General features: G+C 47.4%; 6 protein-coding genes across 6 annotated transcripts; 2 read left to right on the forward strand and 4 right to left on the reverse strand.

Annotated features, from left to right (window-relative positions):
* Positions 1–282: 282 nt before the first annotated feature.
* TRV_04950 (uncharacterized protein) lies at positions 283–5,022 on the reverse strand (the record flags this gene model as incomplete). Its single annotated transcript, XM_003020910.1, has 1 exon — positions 283–5,022. The coding sequence occupies one exon, from the start codon at positions 5,020–5,022 to the stop codon at positions 283–285; it is 4,740 nt and encodes a 1,579-aa protein (XP_003020956.1).
* Positions 5,023–5,949: 927 nt separating this feature from the next.
* TRV_04951 (uncharacterized protein) lies at positions 5,950–6,880 on the reverse strand (the record flags this gene model as incomplete). Its single annotated transcript, XM_003020911.1, has 2 exons — positions 5,950–6,511; positions 6,576–6,880. 2 exons carry the CDS (start codon positions 6,878–6,880, stop codon positions 5,950–5,952), a joined length of 867 nt encoding a protein of 288 aa, XP_003020957.1.
* Positions 6,881–7,504: 624 nt separating this feature from the next.
* Positions 7,505–8,023, reverse strand: TRV_04952 (uncharacterized protein; the record flags this gene model as incomplete). The annotated part of the gene is made up of 1 exon (XM_003020912.1): positions 7,505–8,023. The coding sequence occupies one exon, from the start codon at positions 8,021–8,023 to the stop codon at positions 7,505–7,507; it is 519 nt and encodes a 172-aa protein (XP_003020958.1).
* Positions 8,024–9,666: 1,643 nt separating this feature from the next.
* TRV_04953 (uncharacterized protein) lies at positions 9,667–10,909 on the forward strand (the record flags this gene model as incomplete). Its single annotated transcript, XM_003020913.1, has 3 exons — positions 9,667–9,972; positions 10,081–10,254; positions 10,331–10,909. 3 exons carry the CDS (start codon positions 9,667–9,669, stop codon positions 10,907–10,909), a joined length of 1,059 nt encoding a protein of 352 aa, XP_003020959.1.
* Positions 10,910–11,697: 788 nt separating this feature from the next.
* Positions 11,698–14,724, forward strand: TRV_04954 (uncharacterized protein; the record flags this gene model as incomplete). The annotated part of the gene is made up of 10 exons (XM_003020914.1): positions 11,698–11,966; positions 12,022–12,139; positions 12,197–12,551; positions 12,649–12,734; positions 12,791–13,297; positions 13,367–13,531; positions 13,589–13,816; positions 13,879–14,115; positions 14,180–14,431; positions 14,524–14,724. 10 exons carry the CDS (start codon positions 11,698–11,700, stop codon positions 14,722–14,724), a joined length of 2,418 nt encoding a protein of 805 aa, XP_003020960.1.
* A 522-nt stretch (positions 14,725–15,246) lies between these two features.
* On the reverse strand, positions 15,247–16,968 carry TRV_04955 (uncharacterized protein; the record flags this gene model as incomplete). Its single annotated transcript, XM_003020915.1, has 1 exon — positions 15,247–16,968. One exon carries the CDS (start codon positions 16,966–16,968, stop codon positions 15,247–15,249), a length of 1,722 nt encoding a protein of 573 aa, XP_003020961.1.
* Positions 16,969–18,950: the final 1,982 nt, after the last annotated feature.

Here is an 18,950-nt window from a genome sequence, read left to right on the forward strand (position 1 = left end):
CATAGCATTTGTCTTTCAAGTTTCTATTAAGGCGTGTTGTTCAGATTTCTGAGCGAATCATCTAAAATGTAATAAATGATACAAGATACTACTCCGTTTACACTCTGGAAACATAATTAATATATTTCCATTATTTTGTCACTGCTCGTATTGAGGCTTTAATGGGGCGACAAAACAACGAAGTTTTATTTTCCCATAGAAGAAAGGTATATGAGGGATACAAGTAAGCTTCAGCCTTCACACTATGATGTAGTATATTCTTCAGCTATCCTATAGGTTATTTTACTTCGTGCCCAGCAATTCCCAACCTCGTTTGCCACCTCTGGAAGAGAGTTCCAAGGCTAGCTCATGATGGTGATGCAGATATGCAAGATCTAAAGGTGTTTGGCGCGCTGGAGTTTTCAGGTTCAGCTCCAATCCTTCTACCTCCATTAATATCTCAAATAGTTCTCTATAACCTCTTATCATTGCAATGTGCAAAACTGACCATCCTTCCTCAAGGAGCTGCACATTTACATCTGCACCGTGCTCAAGAAGCAATTTCACCATTTTATATGCATTAGAGTCATTACCAATGCACTCAACTGCAGAAAATAGAGCTGTGGCTCCTATTTCGTTTTTCTTGTTAACATCTATTTCCTTATTCGAAAGTAGGGTAGTCATGATATCCAGTCGACCGTTGTTCGCCGCCAGAAGTAGAGGGGGTCCGATATGGCCGCACAGGTTTACGTCCACTCCATATTTAATCACTAGCAAGTCAACCACTTGATATTGCTGTGCTGCCGCTGCGTAACAGAGCGGTGTTACGCCGAAATATTCAGTTGACTGGAGGTTCACCTTCTGTGTATCCGCCAACAATTCGAATACTCGGGTTTTAAACAAGCCTATCGATATTAATAAGGCCGACAGTCCCTCAGGAGTTTGTGTCTCCAGGTCTACTCCTTCTATACCAATAAGGATTTCAACCGCCTGAGCATCGCTACTCTTTACAGCACGCATCAAAGCCGTTATCCCACGATTTCCCTTGAGGTTGACTTGCACCCGCTTCGTTTTCATCAATGCTTGTACTGTTTCGCAACCTCCCTTTGCTGCAAAGTAGAGTGGTAGGTCTCCGGAGGCATCTTCGGAGTTCACATCCACGGCTTCTTCGTTCCCCAAGATTTCAACCACTTGACTGTGGTTTGAGAATGCAGCATTGAAAAGCGGTGTCCTCCCTTCTGCATCTTTAAGATTAGGGTTTACCCCTTTGCAAGACAGCAGTGTTTTGACAACGTTAACATGCCCGTTGCTTGCGGCCCAATTTAGTGCCGACTTGCCTGCATTATCCTGCAGATCTGGCTTACACTCACTACTTGTAAGTAGGAGCTTTACCACCTCCTCATGGCCGTTACCAGCTGCATAGGATATTGGTCTTCTTGAATCAGCATCCGCCTGATCTAACATTGCCCCATCAGCTAATAGCAGCTTAACGACCGCTATATGTCCAGCGGCAGCTGCCCAAGACAAGGGCGTCCTTAAAGCATTGTCTAGATTGTCTACTTTTACCCTTTTCGTAGAAAGTAGAAATCTCACGGCCTCTATATTTCCATTTTCCGCTGCTATAGACAATGGTGTTTTGCCATCTTTGTCCCGAGCATCTGGATCCACTCTTCCAGTGAATATAAGACTGTTCATAATGGCAATATGGCCTTGGTTTGTAGCATAAAATAAAGGTGTCCGGGAGAAGTTATCTGCAACACTTGGAAAGGCGCCTCGTGCTAGAAGGTAGTCATACGAGTTGATATCCCCCATTTCTGCAGCAAAGGATATTGTACTGCGGCCATCTTTATCTCTCCATTGCAGGGCCGCTCCATACTCTACCAGGGCTTTAACGACTGAAATCCAACCTTGTTTGGTTGCCCAGGAGAGCGTCTGTCCTCCGTTTGCCCCGTCGCTAACAGCGGACTCCTCATCTAGAAGAGAAAGCGTAGATGCTAGAAAACCATCACCCACCGCCTTTAGAAGGAGCGCTCCCTTCTGCTCAATATTTGTCATTTGACGAGTGGGAAGGTCGGTGTTGATGTGTAGAAGCGGATTTCGCTTCGTATCGAGCTTTGACTGTAGGATTGTTAATCTTGCTCCAAGTGTTGGGACCATTTCCTTAGATTTCGAGTAAACGATTTCATTGACAGCGATACCATACGAGTTGACTGCGTCAGCAAGCGTTTGCAGATTCCCTTTTGCCGTCAGCTCTTGATTCGCCTTTCCGTTGGAATTGTCCTTGAAGTTTGCCATTCCCTCCAACCGAGGGCTGTCAATGACCTTTAGGGGGACGTCTTCTTGCTCATCGAGAGTGTCAAACATCTTAGTAATGCCGTTCAGGCAAAACTCAACTTCTCCCTTCAATAACGCTTTACGATAGCACTCACACAAGGAAAGCGTGAGGAGGCGACGGCGATTGAGATATTCAGCATCTTTTGTCCTACCATCATCATGATCCGAGGTATCTTTAAGCTGTTGGGTATGCAGGAGAGCCCATGATAGCAACTTTTCAGCCTTTAGCCACAAACTGTCCTTGATGTATGCTTCTGCAGTTTTCTCTGTAGTGGGTAAAACTTCAAGAATAGTGGGAAGATTTCCCTTCGCAATCAACGCTGGAAGAGTACAGATAAAAAAGTCACGATCACTGCCCAGTTCACATCTCATGAAAGCGTCTTGAATCCGTGAGAGGTTGGAGTTGACAAGGGTCAGGTCACCGGAATTCTGAACATCCGTTCTTCCACCTATACTCTGAATTACATGCACCATTGACGTGAAAAATAAGGAATATATCTCCTGGGCACATATCTCTGGCAAGGTTGTCATGTGAGATGCGGTTGCCAGAACCATCGAGCGTTTCGAATGGAACACAGAAGGGACATTATGCCGACCAAAGAGCGGGCATGTGTGCTGATTCAAATCAACTTCTGTTTCTTCAATCCTGAAGTTTCTGCCGTTACTCCAGAGGTTAAAGGTAGAGATTAAATTTTCCCCTGCGGAAAGTTGTGGCTTCATAGCAAGTATGCGTTTAAAGCATGCACCTGGCCTTGTGTTAAAATGCCGGAATGACCACAGCCATAGGCCTAGAACGGCCTCCAGCTCGGCTATATTGGCGCACCATCTGGACATACCACCCCCGTCATCACCGATTTCACGTTTTAGCGATATGTAGATATTCCCACTGGTATCTGCACCTTTGTCTCCTTCATTAAGGCTGCAAGGGACTGCCCAAAACATAGTGAAAGCTGAGTCCCATCCCTCTTTCCAAGTTATGTCGATGGTATCAAATATGTTCATTGTGGACTCAACAGCATCAGCTAGCCTTTGTGCAATCGCTCGAACAGGGACAAGCTTGTCATTCCAATCGTAGGTCATATCATGTAACCTGGTTCTATACATAAAAACTTTAGCCAAGTTATCCGGTGCCTTATCCAATGAAGCGTTTGATTGCGCGACAACACGCCATCTATCCGGTGCAGACTGGAGATAAGCAGTCCATTTCTCAGGTATAGCCACATAAGGGTCCCACCAATCTTCGGGGTTTTGGCATTGTATCTGCTCAGCTTGTAATTCTCCAGGTTCACAATTATCTAGTCGAAAGCCAGACAGTATATAATTGTCTCCTTGGTGAGCAGACATTCTTATAAAGTATATATTTTCAGCCGAATAGATACCGTTTTCGGCGGGGACCGGGTTGATAACTTTCCAGCGTACTTCGGAGAAATGTACAGCTGGATGTTGAATTGGAGAAACAGTCCATTTCGGTCCAAATTTATTTGCTCCGTTTGCTCTACTGCCTGATTGGGGTCCAGCTATGAGTTCAAGGGCAAGCCAATCCAACTCATGTCCCTTGTATAAGTCAGGGGAATCAACCAGGTAAACTTCTTCGTCACTTAATCGGTTCGCGCGAAGCACTGAGCGTACTACACTCATTACTAGCGTCGCTCCCAGTTGGGCGACGGCTACTGACGAGTGGCAAGCTCTGAGGCCGAGGAATTGTAGTAAAAACCCGAGGGACGTGCAGCTGATTGCAATCCACACTCCTATCCCGTTGTATTTACTCTTTTCCGTCTTCCACGATGTGATATACCGGGTGAATTCACCTTCTGGGTGTGTGTATGCAAACGAGTCAAATGCCTGGTCCCCAACGAACTGAGTGCCCGGCTGAACCCAGTACAGCCGAGATGTGCTTGCCTTATCTTCCTTAGGGTTCCTTTCGAAGACCCGTTCCTTAGTGCTGCTCTCAATCAAGTGAGCGCAAAGTCCCGTTCCAAAGCATAAAAGACAGGTACCAATAACAACCAGTGGAATGGCATAGTTATCTTGTAGGTCTTGTTTCACGTCATTGAATTTGTACCTAGCAATTGTAGCCCATACGAGAACACTTGATTGCACCAGGCCACCAAATATAGCAGCGGCAGTAAACCAATGCCTTGAGCCTTGTTTTATCCCTACGTTTAGGGAAAGATTCGGGTTTATCGCAAAGTGTGTGTCATCCCGAGCAGACTCGTCTTCTTCATCGCTTGGGCGTTTGCCCACTTCCCTCCACTCTTGGTTATCTTTTTTGAGATAGTCCTTGAACGGGTAAATTCCAGCCGTGGCCTGAGAATTAGGATTATCCGAATAAAAGTCTTCAATTGTTGCATTCCGATCATGTACGATTTCCAGGAGTTTGGGGCGTCCAAAAACGCGGGCAATGCCTCCATTGTTATAAAGCTCACAGACTTCTCGACTGGTAGAGGAGCAAAGTTTGGCTTCAGCATTGCCAGCTCCCTCCTGGGCTCTCCCGATGAATGCCCTCAGAGACGGTGTCCCGCAGACCCGGATTGCCGATACTATTGTTGTGATAATACCTAGAGGTGCCATCGAAAAGATGAAGATGTCCGTCTTGGTCAAGCATTCGCTTAGATATTGTTTAGTCGGCGCTTCACCAAAGAGGGAGATGAGAGGCGCTAAATCTGTAGCCAGATTGTTTGAGAACTCATCCCACCAGCTTCCTACCATTGTAACGGGGAGGTATATTTTCTTTGAAGGGTATCATGCATTGAAACGGAACCATGTAGCTGGCGGAGTGCTCCTTGTAAAGGATATCTTTCTGAGACGTTCATGACCTCCTACACCGACAGGGTAGGCCTTTGGTTAAATATATCAGCCAACGATTTAGCCGCCGACACCGAGTCAGACGGCCCAAACTGACCGGGATGATCGACATGTCGAGCACGCGAGCCTGATTGGAAGAGTCGCTGCGGCCCGATTGAAAACGGAGCAGGGGTTGCCCGATACAGCTCGCTAATTGAGAGCCAACCCACAGAAACGAGTGGCAGAGGAAGTTATCTTTTGACATAACTACTCCGTAGTTAACGACCCACGGGTTAGTAGTATCATAGCATCTGGCTCCTGGTTACATACTCTGTACGGGGTAATAGCCCTGTATTAGGGTGCAGGATCAGTGTCATCTCAGGGGTGGAAAATGCTGGAGACAGTTAGCAAGCAAGATGGTGGAAAATAATAACCCGCTGACTCTGACTAGTTAACAAGTTAGTTAGCCTACCGAGGCAGTTAGTTAATGGATCCGTCGTCAAAGCCGGCGCCCAGCAGCTTCAGTTCTTCCGCGCCGTCGCACGAGCGCGGACGGTTCCAATGCTGATATCTATTTAATAAACATACCTAAATTTGATAAAACTGTTCCCGAATGCTATTATTGTGTCAGAGACGCGGTGTTTTCTGCTGTATTAACTAGTGATGCCATGCCCTCAGCTATGTCTTGTCCATATTACCCACCGCATATCAGGACATTTAGGCTATATTCTTCTGAGTAGTTGATATATTCTGCTAAAGAGCAAGATGGGCTGGAATAGTTAAGCCGCTCAATGCTCAATGGATAGGGATCATCATGGCAACTAAAGGGGAAGGGAGAAGGTAGGAAAATAGTTAATCGCTGCCGACGAAGATCAATTTTTCCGTCGGGATATTCCTTTCCCACTCCTCCCACGTCATATATTCCCGATCTTCTTCCGCTGCCTGGGCGTTATACTCATAGAATTTCTTCCACTCCTTCCAAGGAACATTTAACTCTTCAACTGGTCTCCCTAGCTCTTTTGCTAGTTTTCGATACTTCTTAGCTTCACTCGGCGGAATTGGTACCCCTTCGGCTGGATCATCATCCAAGTCCTGCGACATAGGTCCCGGCGATGGTTTCAAGATCCCAGCAGCGACTAGTCTTTCTCTTTCATCCATATCCTGAGTCAGTCTCTCGATTTCAGACCAAAATCTCGGCTCCAAATTGTCCTGAAGCCACTTTGCGTCTTCAGGGCGCTCCCGGAGATATTTGAGCTCCTTTTTCGTAAGACCCATCTCCTGGTGAAGGGATGATCTGACAGATTCACGGAAGGTCCATTCCCCCTGGCTTTCGGGTGGTGGGCCTGAAAACGGGTAATACTTGCAGAGTATGCGCCGTACCTTGGAGGCTTGCGCTATCTCGGGCTTGCTTTCGCTAGATTGCTGATGTCAGCTGCTGACTTCAACAGATAATTATTCAGGAAGAAGGGCGATCGAACAGAGTCTGCCCCGTCCACTCGTATGACAAAATAGGTATGTCTTTGTCGCCGGAAGCTTCGCCGTAATCGATGAGAAAGTAGCATCGACGGTTGTCAAAAGCAAAATCAGCACCATACGAGTGCCATCTATGTCGTCTTGGATCCAGGTCACAGTTCCAGTGCTTCTGGCACAGTTTGTTTAGAATGAAGTAACTTCGAGGAAAGTAACCTTTGCCAGGGACAAGGTGAGTGAATGTCTGCGCCAGGATCCGCACTGGACCAAAATCTGTGGTTGAATTATGTGGGGTATCGTCATCTGTCTCCATGGTTGGAGAACAATTGACACTCCAGTAGCTTGTGAAAGACGTCTGGTTTGGTAAGAGAAGTATAAATTAGGGTGATCGAGGATGAAACGGAGAAGCTAGCTGTCTCACCTGTAGCTAGACGGCTATGCTCACTAATCTTTTTCGTCCCACGAGATGGTTAGTTACAGCTGGCCGAGTGTGCTACGTCGGTGCCTAATTGACTAAATTTAAGCGGGATTTCTCGGGAGCTGCAATGCAGTGCTTAATCACCTTCAATAGTTAGAGAGTTACAGGCATCGAAAAACTTATAATTGGTAGCAACGACATCAAGAGCAACAACTACAGTCATGATTCATTAGTTCCAGAGTTTGTGGCCCAGATATGCTTTGATATATTTATATATTTTATTATATTGGGGGCATACCTCAACAGTGTGAAAGTCCATTTAGATGACACTGCTGAGGCCCTGGGGATCGGGATATTAAGTGTATTGTAGCATGAAAACAGGCATTCATAATGGGGTCTATGGATACTCTTCTTGATGCCCTGAATGCGAAAGCTGGAAAGAATGGGGCTGAGATCGTAGATCCTTATCCTTGAGTGGGAAGACGACAATGATAGTTAGACAGGAGTACTCTCTTAGCACTAACTTCCCTCGCAAATCTTGTTTGCAAGACCCCCTAAAATTTCATCAATCTCCTGCTCATTCTCCAGTAGTTCGTATCGCTTATCGTTGGATCTGTCAGGGTAAGACTCCAGCATTTGCTGCTCAAAATTGAAGGAGTAAAAGGACACATGGCTGCCAACAGCACAGATACCGTAAATGGTCCCCGAATACTTTTGCTCTGCACGCACTACTTTCAGGTAGTCCAACAGCTGGCTGGTAATGTCATTCCAGGACGATGCACTGATAATGACCACCTTCTTAAAGAAGTCGCCTTGCACGCCATTTCTGACGCTTAGGATTTTGATCTTGGCACGGTTCCTAATCTCCTCTACCAGTGATCGATTCTCCAGCTCTATTCCACACAACCTGTCCTGAGTAAAGTATAGAGGTAGAACATGGGCCCAAAAGTGGTTGATTGGAGTTTCTTGGAAACCGTGCTTCTTGATTTCCGAATAGTACAATTGAGGAACAGGCTTGCGTAGGTACTGGCATATCATTAACACATGAGTATACAGCAGATTGAAAGGTATCAGCTCACATATGACATTATTATCAATGGACAAGTAATGCAGCCAGCTTTATGCTGTTCGTCTTTTGCTCATCAAAGGCTGCCTGTTGCCTGTTGGGGTCGCTTTCGCCAAGAACTTATTATGTAATTCATTAATAAGCTTTCGTATTATAGTTATCCCGTCGCCGGATCACATGGCCCGGGCCGTCCTCACCTGCCCCACTCCAGGCACGAACCAACCACCAATATCTTAGATCTGACTTTCAAGTTCGAACAAGTGAAATGTCCATGACAAAACAAGTAGGCCAAAATACCAAAAGTGACAATTCCAGCACTACTGTCCGTTGAGTACCTCCGAGGTCCGTGGGGAACACTCCCCAGTACTATCTATTGCCGGCCTGGATTGCCCATCCTGGCAACACCTTCACAGAGGTCCCTCACTCCTGGAGGGGATAAACAGCTCCGACCATCCAAAGACACGCAATACAACTGCAATATACTACTGCAGTTACTCAAAGTCATCATGTGGGGGAATTTTGCTCTATCTCTTATCACTTTTTGATTTTTNTTTTTTTTTTTTTTTTAAAAAAAAAAAAATCCGTTGCCTATTCTGGCAAGTAATAGCGGGCAAAGCATGACTTTCCGAGGCGCCCTGGAATCCGTGGTATCGTTTAAAACTTAATAATTCCGAATTGTTTGCTATAGGGTTGAAGAGCCAGCGGCAAAGAATGTAAAACTGGATTGTATAAATGGCGCCTAGACTTAGAAATATTCTAATTTTGACGACTTGTGGTATAATTAATCTGGGCTGTCTGAACTTCAGCAACTAACTAAATTGAATAAGAGTATTTTGGAAGGTGATTCGGCGGGAGTACACCGATGTCGTGCCTTGCGGGTATCGCGAATGACATCTGACGAGGACAGGCATTCACATTTATGCACAGCTAGCTGTCATTAAAATTATAACAACTCATCTCCCTCTGCGGCTTATTACGTATGTAGATGACCTGTCCGGAGTATACTCTCTGGGTTGCTGGAGGAGGGTCATTCTCTTCGACCCTACTGGAGAAGCATGGCGATGACAGCCCTGCAAGGGATTTTTGTGGCTTGCGGTTCGATCAAGGTTTGGAACTAGTTACCCCACCACGGGACGGCCCCACACACCAACTATAACTTACCCGTTTGCCCCTCATGCCTTGAACCTTTTTGACATGATGTACATATTTTCACAACATGCAACATACGATCACGATCTTCACGTACGAGATATATCAACAAAATGCATGAATGCCCAAAACCAAGTATTTTGATTGAAGATGCCGGTCCAGAATTGGTGCTAGATTTGGGGTCAACTAGCTCGGAGAAATAGTGCTCCTGTAGACCTGACGGAACCTTACACGCAAGTTTGAAGCTACGAGGAAAATGAAAAATCACTGTAGAGGTTTAGAAGATATTAACATGCTGTGCAGCTTCACGGAGCCCTTGTAATACATTGCATCTGTCAAGCGGCTTGGGCCTCTATATAAGAATGTCTGCGTTTTCAGTCAACACCTATCAAACTTGATATGCCACCATTCTACCCTCAATCTCCATTCTGTTGTCTATTAAAATTCTCGTCATTCAACTCTCACCATGTTTGATACCACAGCAGCGCATAATGAGCTTGATACTATCCATCAGATCCAAAATGCGCTGGTGGAGCGTCTTAAGCAGGAGCGCACCAAGGGACCACGCGCTATATCAGCCGCCATAGACAATGGCATGACTTACCTTTACAATCTCGCTGTATTTGTGCATGCAAATTTCAATTCTCAGGTGGAGAGTATTGGGTCCACGCCTCCAAGCAAGGCCCTCTTCCAAAATGTGAGAGCAAGTTTTCAGCAGGTCCAACAAACTACAGCGGGGACCCTGGACGACTTAGCTCGTATTCAAGCCGAGGTAGGCGGACTGTGATCCTGTTTTAAAAATACCTCTCTTGGCGACTGACCTTCAAAGAGTATCGACCTAAGCTCTACCCGGGTCGCAAAATTACTGGCAAAAGTCCAGGAAGCCAAAAAGTCCACCGAAATGACGCTCAACGACCTAGGTACAAGGATTGCGGAGGCGTCGCAACAAGAGCAAACCTGGATTGAACAGGTGAAGAAAAACGAAGAGCTGCTGAAAACCGCCGAGGAAAAGCTCCGAAGCGACGAGGAAGCTCAAAGGGACACAAATATTGGGGTATGTGGCACGGCTTAGTATTCTGTCTAGACGTTGTCTTGCACTCTAGTTACTGATCATGATGTTATTATTCTAGCTCAGTATCCTTATACCATTTTGGGGATTAGCTGGCTTGATTGACCATAGAGCAGCGCCAGGGAATGTCTTACTCTCCTCTGCAGTTGGCGCCCAGAGGCAAGCGCTACAAGATGCGAATAATTCATTGATGTCTACGAGAAACTACCTAATCCAAACGCAGAAGGAAGAAGCAGACTACATTAACGAAAGAAACCAGCTGGATGTGCTTACGGAACAGCTTCAAAATTTGACATCCGCTATTGCTGTGACCGCAGGCAATATCAATGACATGGTTAAGGCTACCGGGCAGTTGAAGGAAAACGCCATTCACATGGTGCAACTGGGGAACAAAATGTACAACAACGCAACTATTGCGTCAGGGGATGCGTTCTTTCGGGATGAATTTGTCAACCCAATACTTGACCTCTGCTCTTTGGTAGTGATCGAGTTCAATGCTGCGCCTAAGATTGAGACGATCCTTGACGAATTGAAACACGCCTACGGTAACGACCCTATTCCCCAACCTATCAATCAGAAATTCGAGGACATTATGGCACGCGTCAAGCGATTTCTCCCCAAACAACTACCCGCTCTATAGTAGCTAGGATAGAGTCGTTAATTCAATATCAAATTTTGCTTTTTGACGTGTTCCTTCAGCCTACTTACCTTGGATCAAGATGAGCATCCCATTTCCCCGCTCGTAGTCGCATTAGCCTTAGAAAAATTATTCCACAAGCTGTTTGTTTCTAGAGGCTGTCATGCCAGATAAACCCTGTCCAGTGGGCCTAGTCTTGAATGCAGGAAGATGGAGGCATGAAGCGGGGTTCCCTCAGTTTGAAGGGCCCAGGGTATTTTGAATTTGGTTCGTTGCCAGCAATCTTGAACGGGCACTCCTATGCATCCGCGAAGCCAAAGTCCTGCCAGCCAACAAGAACTCCGACTCTAAGATTACGCTGCAGAAACAGAATATCAACGTGGCATCCACCATAGTCTTTGAAAGCAATCCCATGGGGTGTTATGACGCAGGCAAGCCTATGCAGTTCAATCTCCAACTTTTTGGAACAATGCGTCTCAATAATAGCGGGCTTAAAATCCTGTTTCAAACTTCTCGGCTCTGCAAGGTGGGTAACATCTCAATTTTGAGTCCTATTTCCAGGCGGATATCGAACGTAAGCCGATGATTCACTCCCCCAAATGGTAAGTGATATATCACGATATGCAGAGCGATAACAAGGCTCAACTCAGCCGAGGATATCCCGGAAAGACTTATTCCTCAACGTAATATTAAAGGAGTCTGCCGGTCGCCTGTTGTTAGGACTTTCAACCACCGCAAACCAGGACATCTCATTGAGTACCCATTGCGTTATATGAACGTTACTATTCAAAATGGCAGACGACCAAGAACAAGTTACCAATGCCGTCCAAATCCAAAAAAAGATGGACTATGGCTCGGGGCCTGGAGACCTCCCTGGTATGGCTGACATAGCCGTCGCTCAAATCAAGGCCTCAGCTATGTTCGCGCACCCATGGCAGCAGCTTCTGGGTTCCGCCCCTGTTGCCATCAACTCTACCGGGCTGGCCTTCGTCGCTGCGACGTCCGACACCGCAGCTACAATAGAGCTTGACCCCCCTCAAGGCGGTTTTAAATATCTCCAGTAAGCAATCTCCTGAAGCGTAGGAAGCTGCACAAGTTGATCATCCGCTCTCTAGCTATAAATCTCTCCGCGCCAATCTTACCGAATGCGGTGACATGGGCACAAAGGCCTTCCTGGCGGCTGATGGTGGAATGCTGTATATCCACAGTGTTGCTTCCATGATCCCCGATAGGGTATGCCATTGCCTATTCTATAATTTGGATATATAAATTGGCTAATGTGCCATTTAGGTCAATAGTATCATGGAAATCATAATCGATCCCATAAGCGCTCAGAGAATGCTCAAAGGGGCCCTCCTGAGCATTAAAAAGAGCGCTGACGACTGCTATGACAGGGCCAAAACGATTGACAAAGGGTTTAATGACTGGATGCTGTACGCCACAGAGCTGTATGCTTCCTGCGTGGAGAAAGAATCATCTGCCGAGGAGCAGTTGGCGAAAACAAAGCTTCAAATGCTGGCAGCGCAAAACATCTTAAAAGCTGACGAAATCAATGTCAAGAACCAGAAAGCCGCGACAAGGACATTCAAGAAACAGCTCCAGATGGCGTCAAACGTATATAAGAAAGCTTCAGATAGCTTCCCCAGTGGGTGAGTCTTACAATTTCATATACACCTACCATGAATCCTAGGATTCCCAGCCTTTATCGATGGATTAAGCAAATGCATTGTCTCGTGGTGTAGACACTGCCACCCCTTCCAATCCCCTGTCTGGATCTAAGCATCTCCATGCTTATCCACATCTAAAAGGAATTCGGCTCCTTTTACCTGTCTGTTGATATAAGGGGAAATTCAAGGTTTATGGTAGGCTGCCAGAAGAGCATAGCAAAAAGCTGACACAATTCAACAAAATAGGTGGGACCTTGTGGGCCAGGAAATAGTTGGTAAGCTTGGAGATACCCTCGTCACTGCTCTGGGCCAGTTGGCCACGGCATACACGGAGAACATGAACTATACTGCTCGAGCAGAGGAGGCAGAAAAGATGTTCAAAGACTTCAATAAGAAAGGAAATGACGGAAGCGGGAACGGGAATGCTCCTCTCCCAACCCCTGAACCAAAAGCAAAAGTCCCTCTGCCTCAGAATAGCACGGATCCTGCCTATGTGCAAATTAAGCCAGCTATCGTTTATCTGAGAGTGTTGTATTCCATCCTGTTCAAAGGAAATGGTGGTGGTATCAACTGGGACGAGGTTTCCACAACTACTGGCTCTGGATCAAAGTCACTCTTATACACTCTGCAGATGCTGAAGAATGCTCGCGATCAATTCATCGAAGTGGCAACAGACAAGGATCCAAGCGTCAAATTCAAGCAAGTCCTTCAAACCTCTATTCAGGTGAGAGTTAAACGGGGATCAAGCTTGTCACACCATCGTTCACCAGCTAACAACAGGCGGTCATATTAGATCGCTACCGAGGTTTATAATCTCGGTGGGAAGGGTAGCATGAACGATCTCCCTGGCCCAGATGATGCAAAGGTCAAGAAGTGGCAGCAAGATTTCAACCCTGTATACATTGACGCAAATGAGCTGTTTGCAGTGTCCAAAGCCCTTCCTGGATCAACCAGCACCGTATGGATTCCTGCTCCCGCAATTGCGAAAAGGTTGCCTAACTAATCGAGTTGATAGGAAACGGTTATGGCCAATCCCAATAAGCAACAAACTCAGGACCCCCAGATGGCACAAGGCCAGGCGGTACTCGAAGCCGCCAAAGATCGACTGCACACGACCCAGCAAGCCTATATTGCATCATCTAAGGCTTACCAGGAGGCCACGAAAGCTCTCACCAAAGATCAGAGTGATCTGGCGGCGGCACAGAACAAGCTGTTGCAGCTTAACACCGATGAAAAGAATCTTGTACGCCTGCCTGTTACTCTATTTTAGCCTGTCAGGTCAATTGGTTAACACACAGATTATAGACAGCCATAAAGACTATCCTTGAGGCATCTATCCGCCTCATCGCCGTTGTCAAAACCAGAGTCATGGACCTGGTTACATTTTTCAATTCGATCAGTTCGACCATCGAAGTGATTGTTGAGGAGGTGGTGGAGGAGTTCTTGAGGAAAATCCAGGAGAACGTTGCCAACAATGACCCGGATGGCGAATTGGATGACCTTAAGGTTGGCAATTATAACTTCACTGACCTGGCCCGTACTGTAAGTGTGACGTTGTGCAATGAACGGAAGAAACAGAAAAACGTGTCTGACAAGAAGATACTAGCAAATCTACAAGAGCGCCATCTTCATGCGAGCATATTTCGAGATATTCGGCGAGGTTGCAAAGATGTGGTCCGACCTGTCTATCGAAAATATCATGCCAGGTATCCAGCTCCTGGTTGGTATCAGCTCTGATTTCGCGGGGCAGATGGGCAAAGATCCCAAGGAATCCAGAGACAAGGTCAGGGACAGCGTCAGCAAACTTAACAGCTGGTTCGAAGGCGCAAAGGCCAAGATTGAGGATCTCGCCGGAAAAGTAAGTACCCCTATCTGGAGGACATTACGCCTAGCAACCACCCCTGGCATATGTATGATATCTTCAGGGACCCAAGCTGACCCCCTCGCTAGGAGCAAGAGAAGATTCTCGGCCAGATGGACAGCCGCATTCAACAGGTCGCAGAAGACACCACAAAGTTGCCACCCCCAGCACCGACAACCGCAGAAGCCATCAACGCCGGCGCAGGCAAGGTCACAGATGCAGCAAAGAGTGCAATTGAATTCAATGCGGAAAAGAACCCCATGGCTGTTTGGGTAAGGAGACAGCCCTAGGAAGTTGGAGGTTGGATGGTTGGACGATCTCTCCTTTCTTTTCATTGGTAGTTAGTTATTCCCTGGTATGAAGCTGTTGGGGAAGCGAGCAGATCACCACGGAATATAATTAGTTAAGGGAACTCTTGTGGTTGGTGACCAACCTCACTATAATAGGGCCTCGTTTATAGCTTGGCTGAGGGCAGTTAACTCAACGCCAAGTCGGAATGTAGTTCTTGCATAAGATTGTAGGCAATTGGTGGAGTTCAATAGTGAAGTCGACAATCCTCAGTTCACTTCACCGAAAACATACTTCCGAACAGCCTACAATCACATTAGCTGAGTAGTAGGTAGGTACACTGAGAGTCAGTCCTCACCGTACGAAGGACGTCCGGACGTTGCTGCATGCGAGTATAGACCCCTCGATACTGCTCGATGGTTTCGTTAACGACCCGAGTCTTAGTCGTTTGTCCATTACATATGGCATTCATCTTTAGCTCCATCTACACCTGTCATCAGCAGCCAGCTCGTGACGGGGATTGATCAAGAACATAATCTTACCTCCTTGCGTAAAAACGGCTTCATCAAATCAGTCTCGAAGCCCATATTCTCATGACCTTCAACCAAAGCGACGCCCAGCGTCGTGGGTATGAACTCCCGAACACCTGTGATAGCACCGCCACGGCCAGCACCGCTATTCCTGCCACCACGACGAGAAGCTACTGCAGTTCTTCCTCTACGACAATTTCCGCCTCTCGCTTGGGTTGGCAACTCCTCGGACTCTTCTTCTTCATCATGTCCATGCCGCGCCTGCCTTGGCTGAGCTCTGGCTTCGACGTATTGTCGGTCTATAATTGTGACAATATGGTCAGCCATGGTGGAATCGGTGCCGATACCATTCGCGTTCATTAGTGCAAGCAGGTCTGGTTCCGTTAGATATCCAGGTGGTGACGTCTTGCCTTCACTGAGCATGGCTTCGGTCGGCTCGAAGACCTCGCCTTCGATGAACGGGGGAAGTTCTTGGTTGCTCCACCGATCGTAAACGTAGACATCGAGATAGTTACGCTCCAATATTACAAGGCCAGATGCATGGAATGTTTCCGGTCCATAGAGGATACTAATGTCGGTTTTTGACCCCTGGGCGTCTTTGCTGCAGCAGGCCAGGAAGCGCCGGACGACGAACTCATGAACACGCTGCTCTTCAAGTGAGAGCGTAGCTGGATTGACGAAATTGACCGGGTGAATAGGCGGGTGGGCCTTATCATTATTATGTCCGTTACGGGGCCACGAAAAGCCTCCTCCACCTTCGACCAGCGCCGTTGCATAATCAGCCCAGCGGCCGCCCTGCGCCTGCTTCTGGACGAGGCCGCGAAGGTCCATACCCTGATCGAACTGATCTGTCTCGGTTCGAGGGTAGCTAATCCAGCCCTTTTGGTATAGCTTTTCTGCGAGCTGCAGAACCTTTTGACTGTCCATTCCCAAGAATCTGCTGCCGCACTTCTGAAGCTCTAGAGTAGTCAACGGTAAAGGTTTCCACTTGCTCGTTGGCGTGGTCTTGACCTTTTGGACCCGAGCATTCTGCGAAGTGAGACACCGCTCATAGAGAATAACAGCTGTCCTTCTGTCGAAGAGATGATTGCGGGCCCAACTAAAGTTCACCCATGTTCCAGCCTTTTGATGCATCAGTTTGATGCTCCAGAATGGTTCCGGGATGAAATTCCGAACGCGCCAGTAGCGCTCGACGATGAAGCCAAGCGTAGGAAACTGACAGCTCCCGTAGCTGATTAACTGAGAGGCTTCTGACAGATTGCCTCGCTGGAGTAGAGGGCGAAGGCTGAGAGTGAGGTGCCGGGTGAAGCTTGCGCCCACACGAAGATCAAGCTCGATGCGTGAAGCCACTGCGTCGGCTTGCGCTTCGTCGAGATTGACAGGACGGTGAGCGGCATGGATGATATGCGTCCTTTCGATGTTGGAGAAACGTGCTCTTACAGTGCCGCCAGCACGACCTAGAGCCTGGTTGCTTTGTGCTGCCACTGACCGAATCTCGGTGCCTATATGCTCGCCTTCGCGGTCGCAGTCGGTCCAGATAAAGAGCACGTCGGCCCGGCGAGCGTGCCGCTTGATATTGTCCGCGACAGGCTCGCCGTCGCTACTAACGAAAACCTCGATGGGGGCGTCAAAAAGCGCAGATGGGTCGCATGAAGTCCAGCTCTTGTATCGCGGCTCAAACTCATGGCCGAGGAGGTGGCCGAGCACGGAGGTCATCGTGACACTGCAACGGCCCCATTGCGGAAAGGTGTAGTCGAATTCGTAGTTCTTCACGTACGGATTGCCTTGGATGTTATGCTGCACGTCCAATTAGTTATATAGCTCGACTGGCGACTGGCGGATTGCGCGGGTCTGCTGCTCACGAACGGTCATCACTCGATCTCCCAAGTGGTTTGCAATCGCTTTGGCAATCGACGGCTTCTCTGCAACGCACAACACCGTCCTCACTCCCATAGCTGACCGTATACTCCATACTCCTCCCGCACGACGTGTCTCCGAACTTGCGCAGGCCTCAGACAAGTCGCTGTAGCCTCTCTGGCGAAAGGCCAGTCGACAATGCTCTAGACACTGTCTGCAGGCACTGCTTTGGATGGAGTCTCAGAGATGAAGCGTATTCTTAGCCAATAGAAATACCGGATAACTTCCTTTTTCCTCGAGAATGCTCGCTGATTGGTGAACTATATCTATTATTACCACCAGTCGCATGGTTTACAACCGACACAAATCTGCTGACCATTTCAGATACTCCGTAGTCAACGTTCCAATATCAAGCAATATATTCATCTGTTAGTCCTTCAGTTCTTGTGTATGTGCTACTAACTATGTTTTACATGTCCCTACATCTGGTGGTAACGGGGAGCTGTCTTAAAAAAAAGTATCCGATATAACTGGCTTTGTCACTTAAGCATCGCTCAGGCTGAAGCTACGAGTATGCAAACCCGACAAGCTCTTCGTGCGCCCTGTTCAAATCATCATTGACAAATGACCTTATCGAAAAACCCCGGGACATTAACATACCCAAGCTCGATAGTCGCCTGCGCTAACCTCCCCTGAACATCTCTGCCTCACCCTCCATCCCCACGTTCCCTGAGCCGACACTTCAGCACCTCAAGGCTGGGAGGTCGAGTAAACACATACCGGGCATCAATACTGGAGTCACCCTTTGTGTGCTCAACTCCCTCCGCGTCTATCTCAAGTATAACGATCCTATCCCTGCTAGATCCGAGATAGTCCGTCTGCTGGTTCTGCAGATCTGGCCGTTGAAAGTGGTGTGTTCCACAAAACCGTTTTGTGAGATGAGAAACGTGAATTTGCTCTGGTTGTACGAAGAAGTAGTTTATCCCTTCAACTTCGTTGGCTCGTGGTTTCCGAGTTGTGTGGGACACGCTGAGGGCATAGACGTCTGGAAGAGAAGAGACTTGTTTTTGGCAGAGCGTTCCTTTGCCAACTCCGGAGGGTCCGCATATTATGAGTGGCCGACCATCAGATAGTCGATCTCCTTGGGGCTTTGTTAGGCTATTTGGTATCACTTAGGTAAGGACCGGAGTGGCTTGCCAACAGACATGCTGTTCTGTATAAAGGGAGCCTAGCTCCCCTTGGTGATAGATACAGTAGACAGTCAGGGCGCGGGATAATAAAATGGCATCGTGTGATTTGGTGTAGGTTGTGCGTGAGTGACGCCGGAGCCAGATGGCAGTCTTCCGTGGACAAGCCTTGTCGCCCCAGCTTCGAGGTAACCAACGCTTTATATACATACATGTAGCCATTTACATGTACTTTTATTAGATCCTGGGGCTATGGACACCAGAGATGTATTGGACAGAGTCAAGATGCAGCATCGCGAACAACTCTCCATCGCCATGATACGATATCTCCATCCCTGCAAGAGAAAACTGCAGCTCGCGCCTAGTTAGTTATGCTCACGTGCCCATGGAAAAGAAAAAAAATCGCACACTCAACTTTTCAATATAAAAATCTTCATGAACGTGAGATAATCTGTAACAGAACCATTTACATCTGCCACCAGCAGCTCTAACATGTAGTACTAGTCTCATCCACAGCCTCGTCGGCCATCGAAATCTACAGAGTACATATCCTTGCGGCTCATTAAGCGACAAGAGCGCCAGAGCCTCCATCAGCCCGGCTAGCTCAATCGGTAGAGCGTGTGACTCTTATACTCTTATAGCAAGTTTATAACA

Source organism: Trichophyton verrucosum, assembly GCF_000151505.1.
Source record: "Trichophyton verrucosum HKI 0517 chromosome Unknown contig00376_1.f1.exp, whole genome shotgun sequence".
Lineage (NCBI taxonomy): Eukaryota > Fungi > Ascomycota > Eurotiomycetes > Onygenales > Arthrodermataceae > Trichophyton > Trichophyton verrucosum.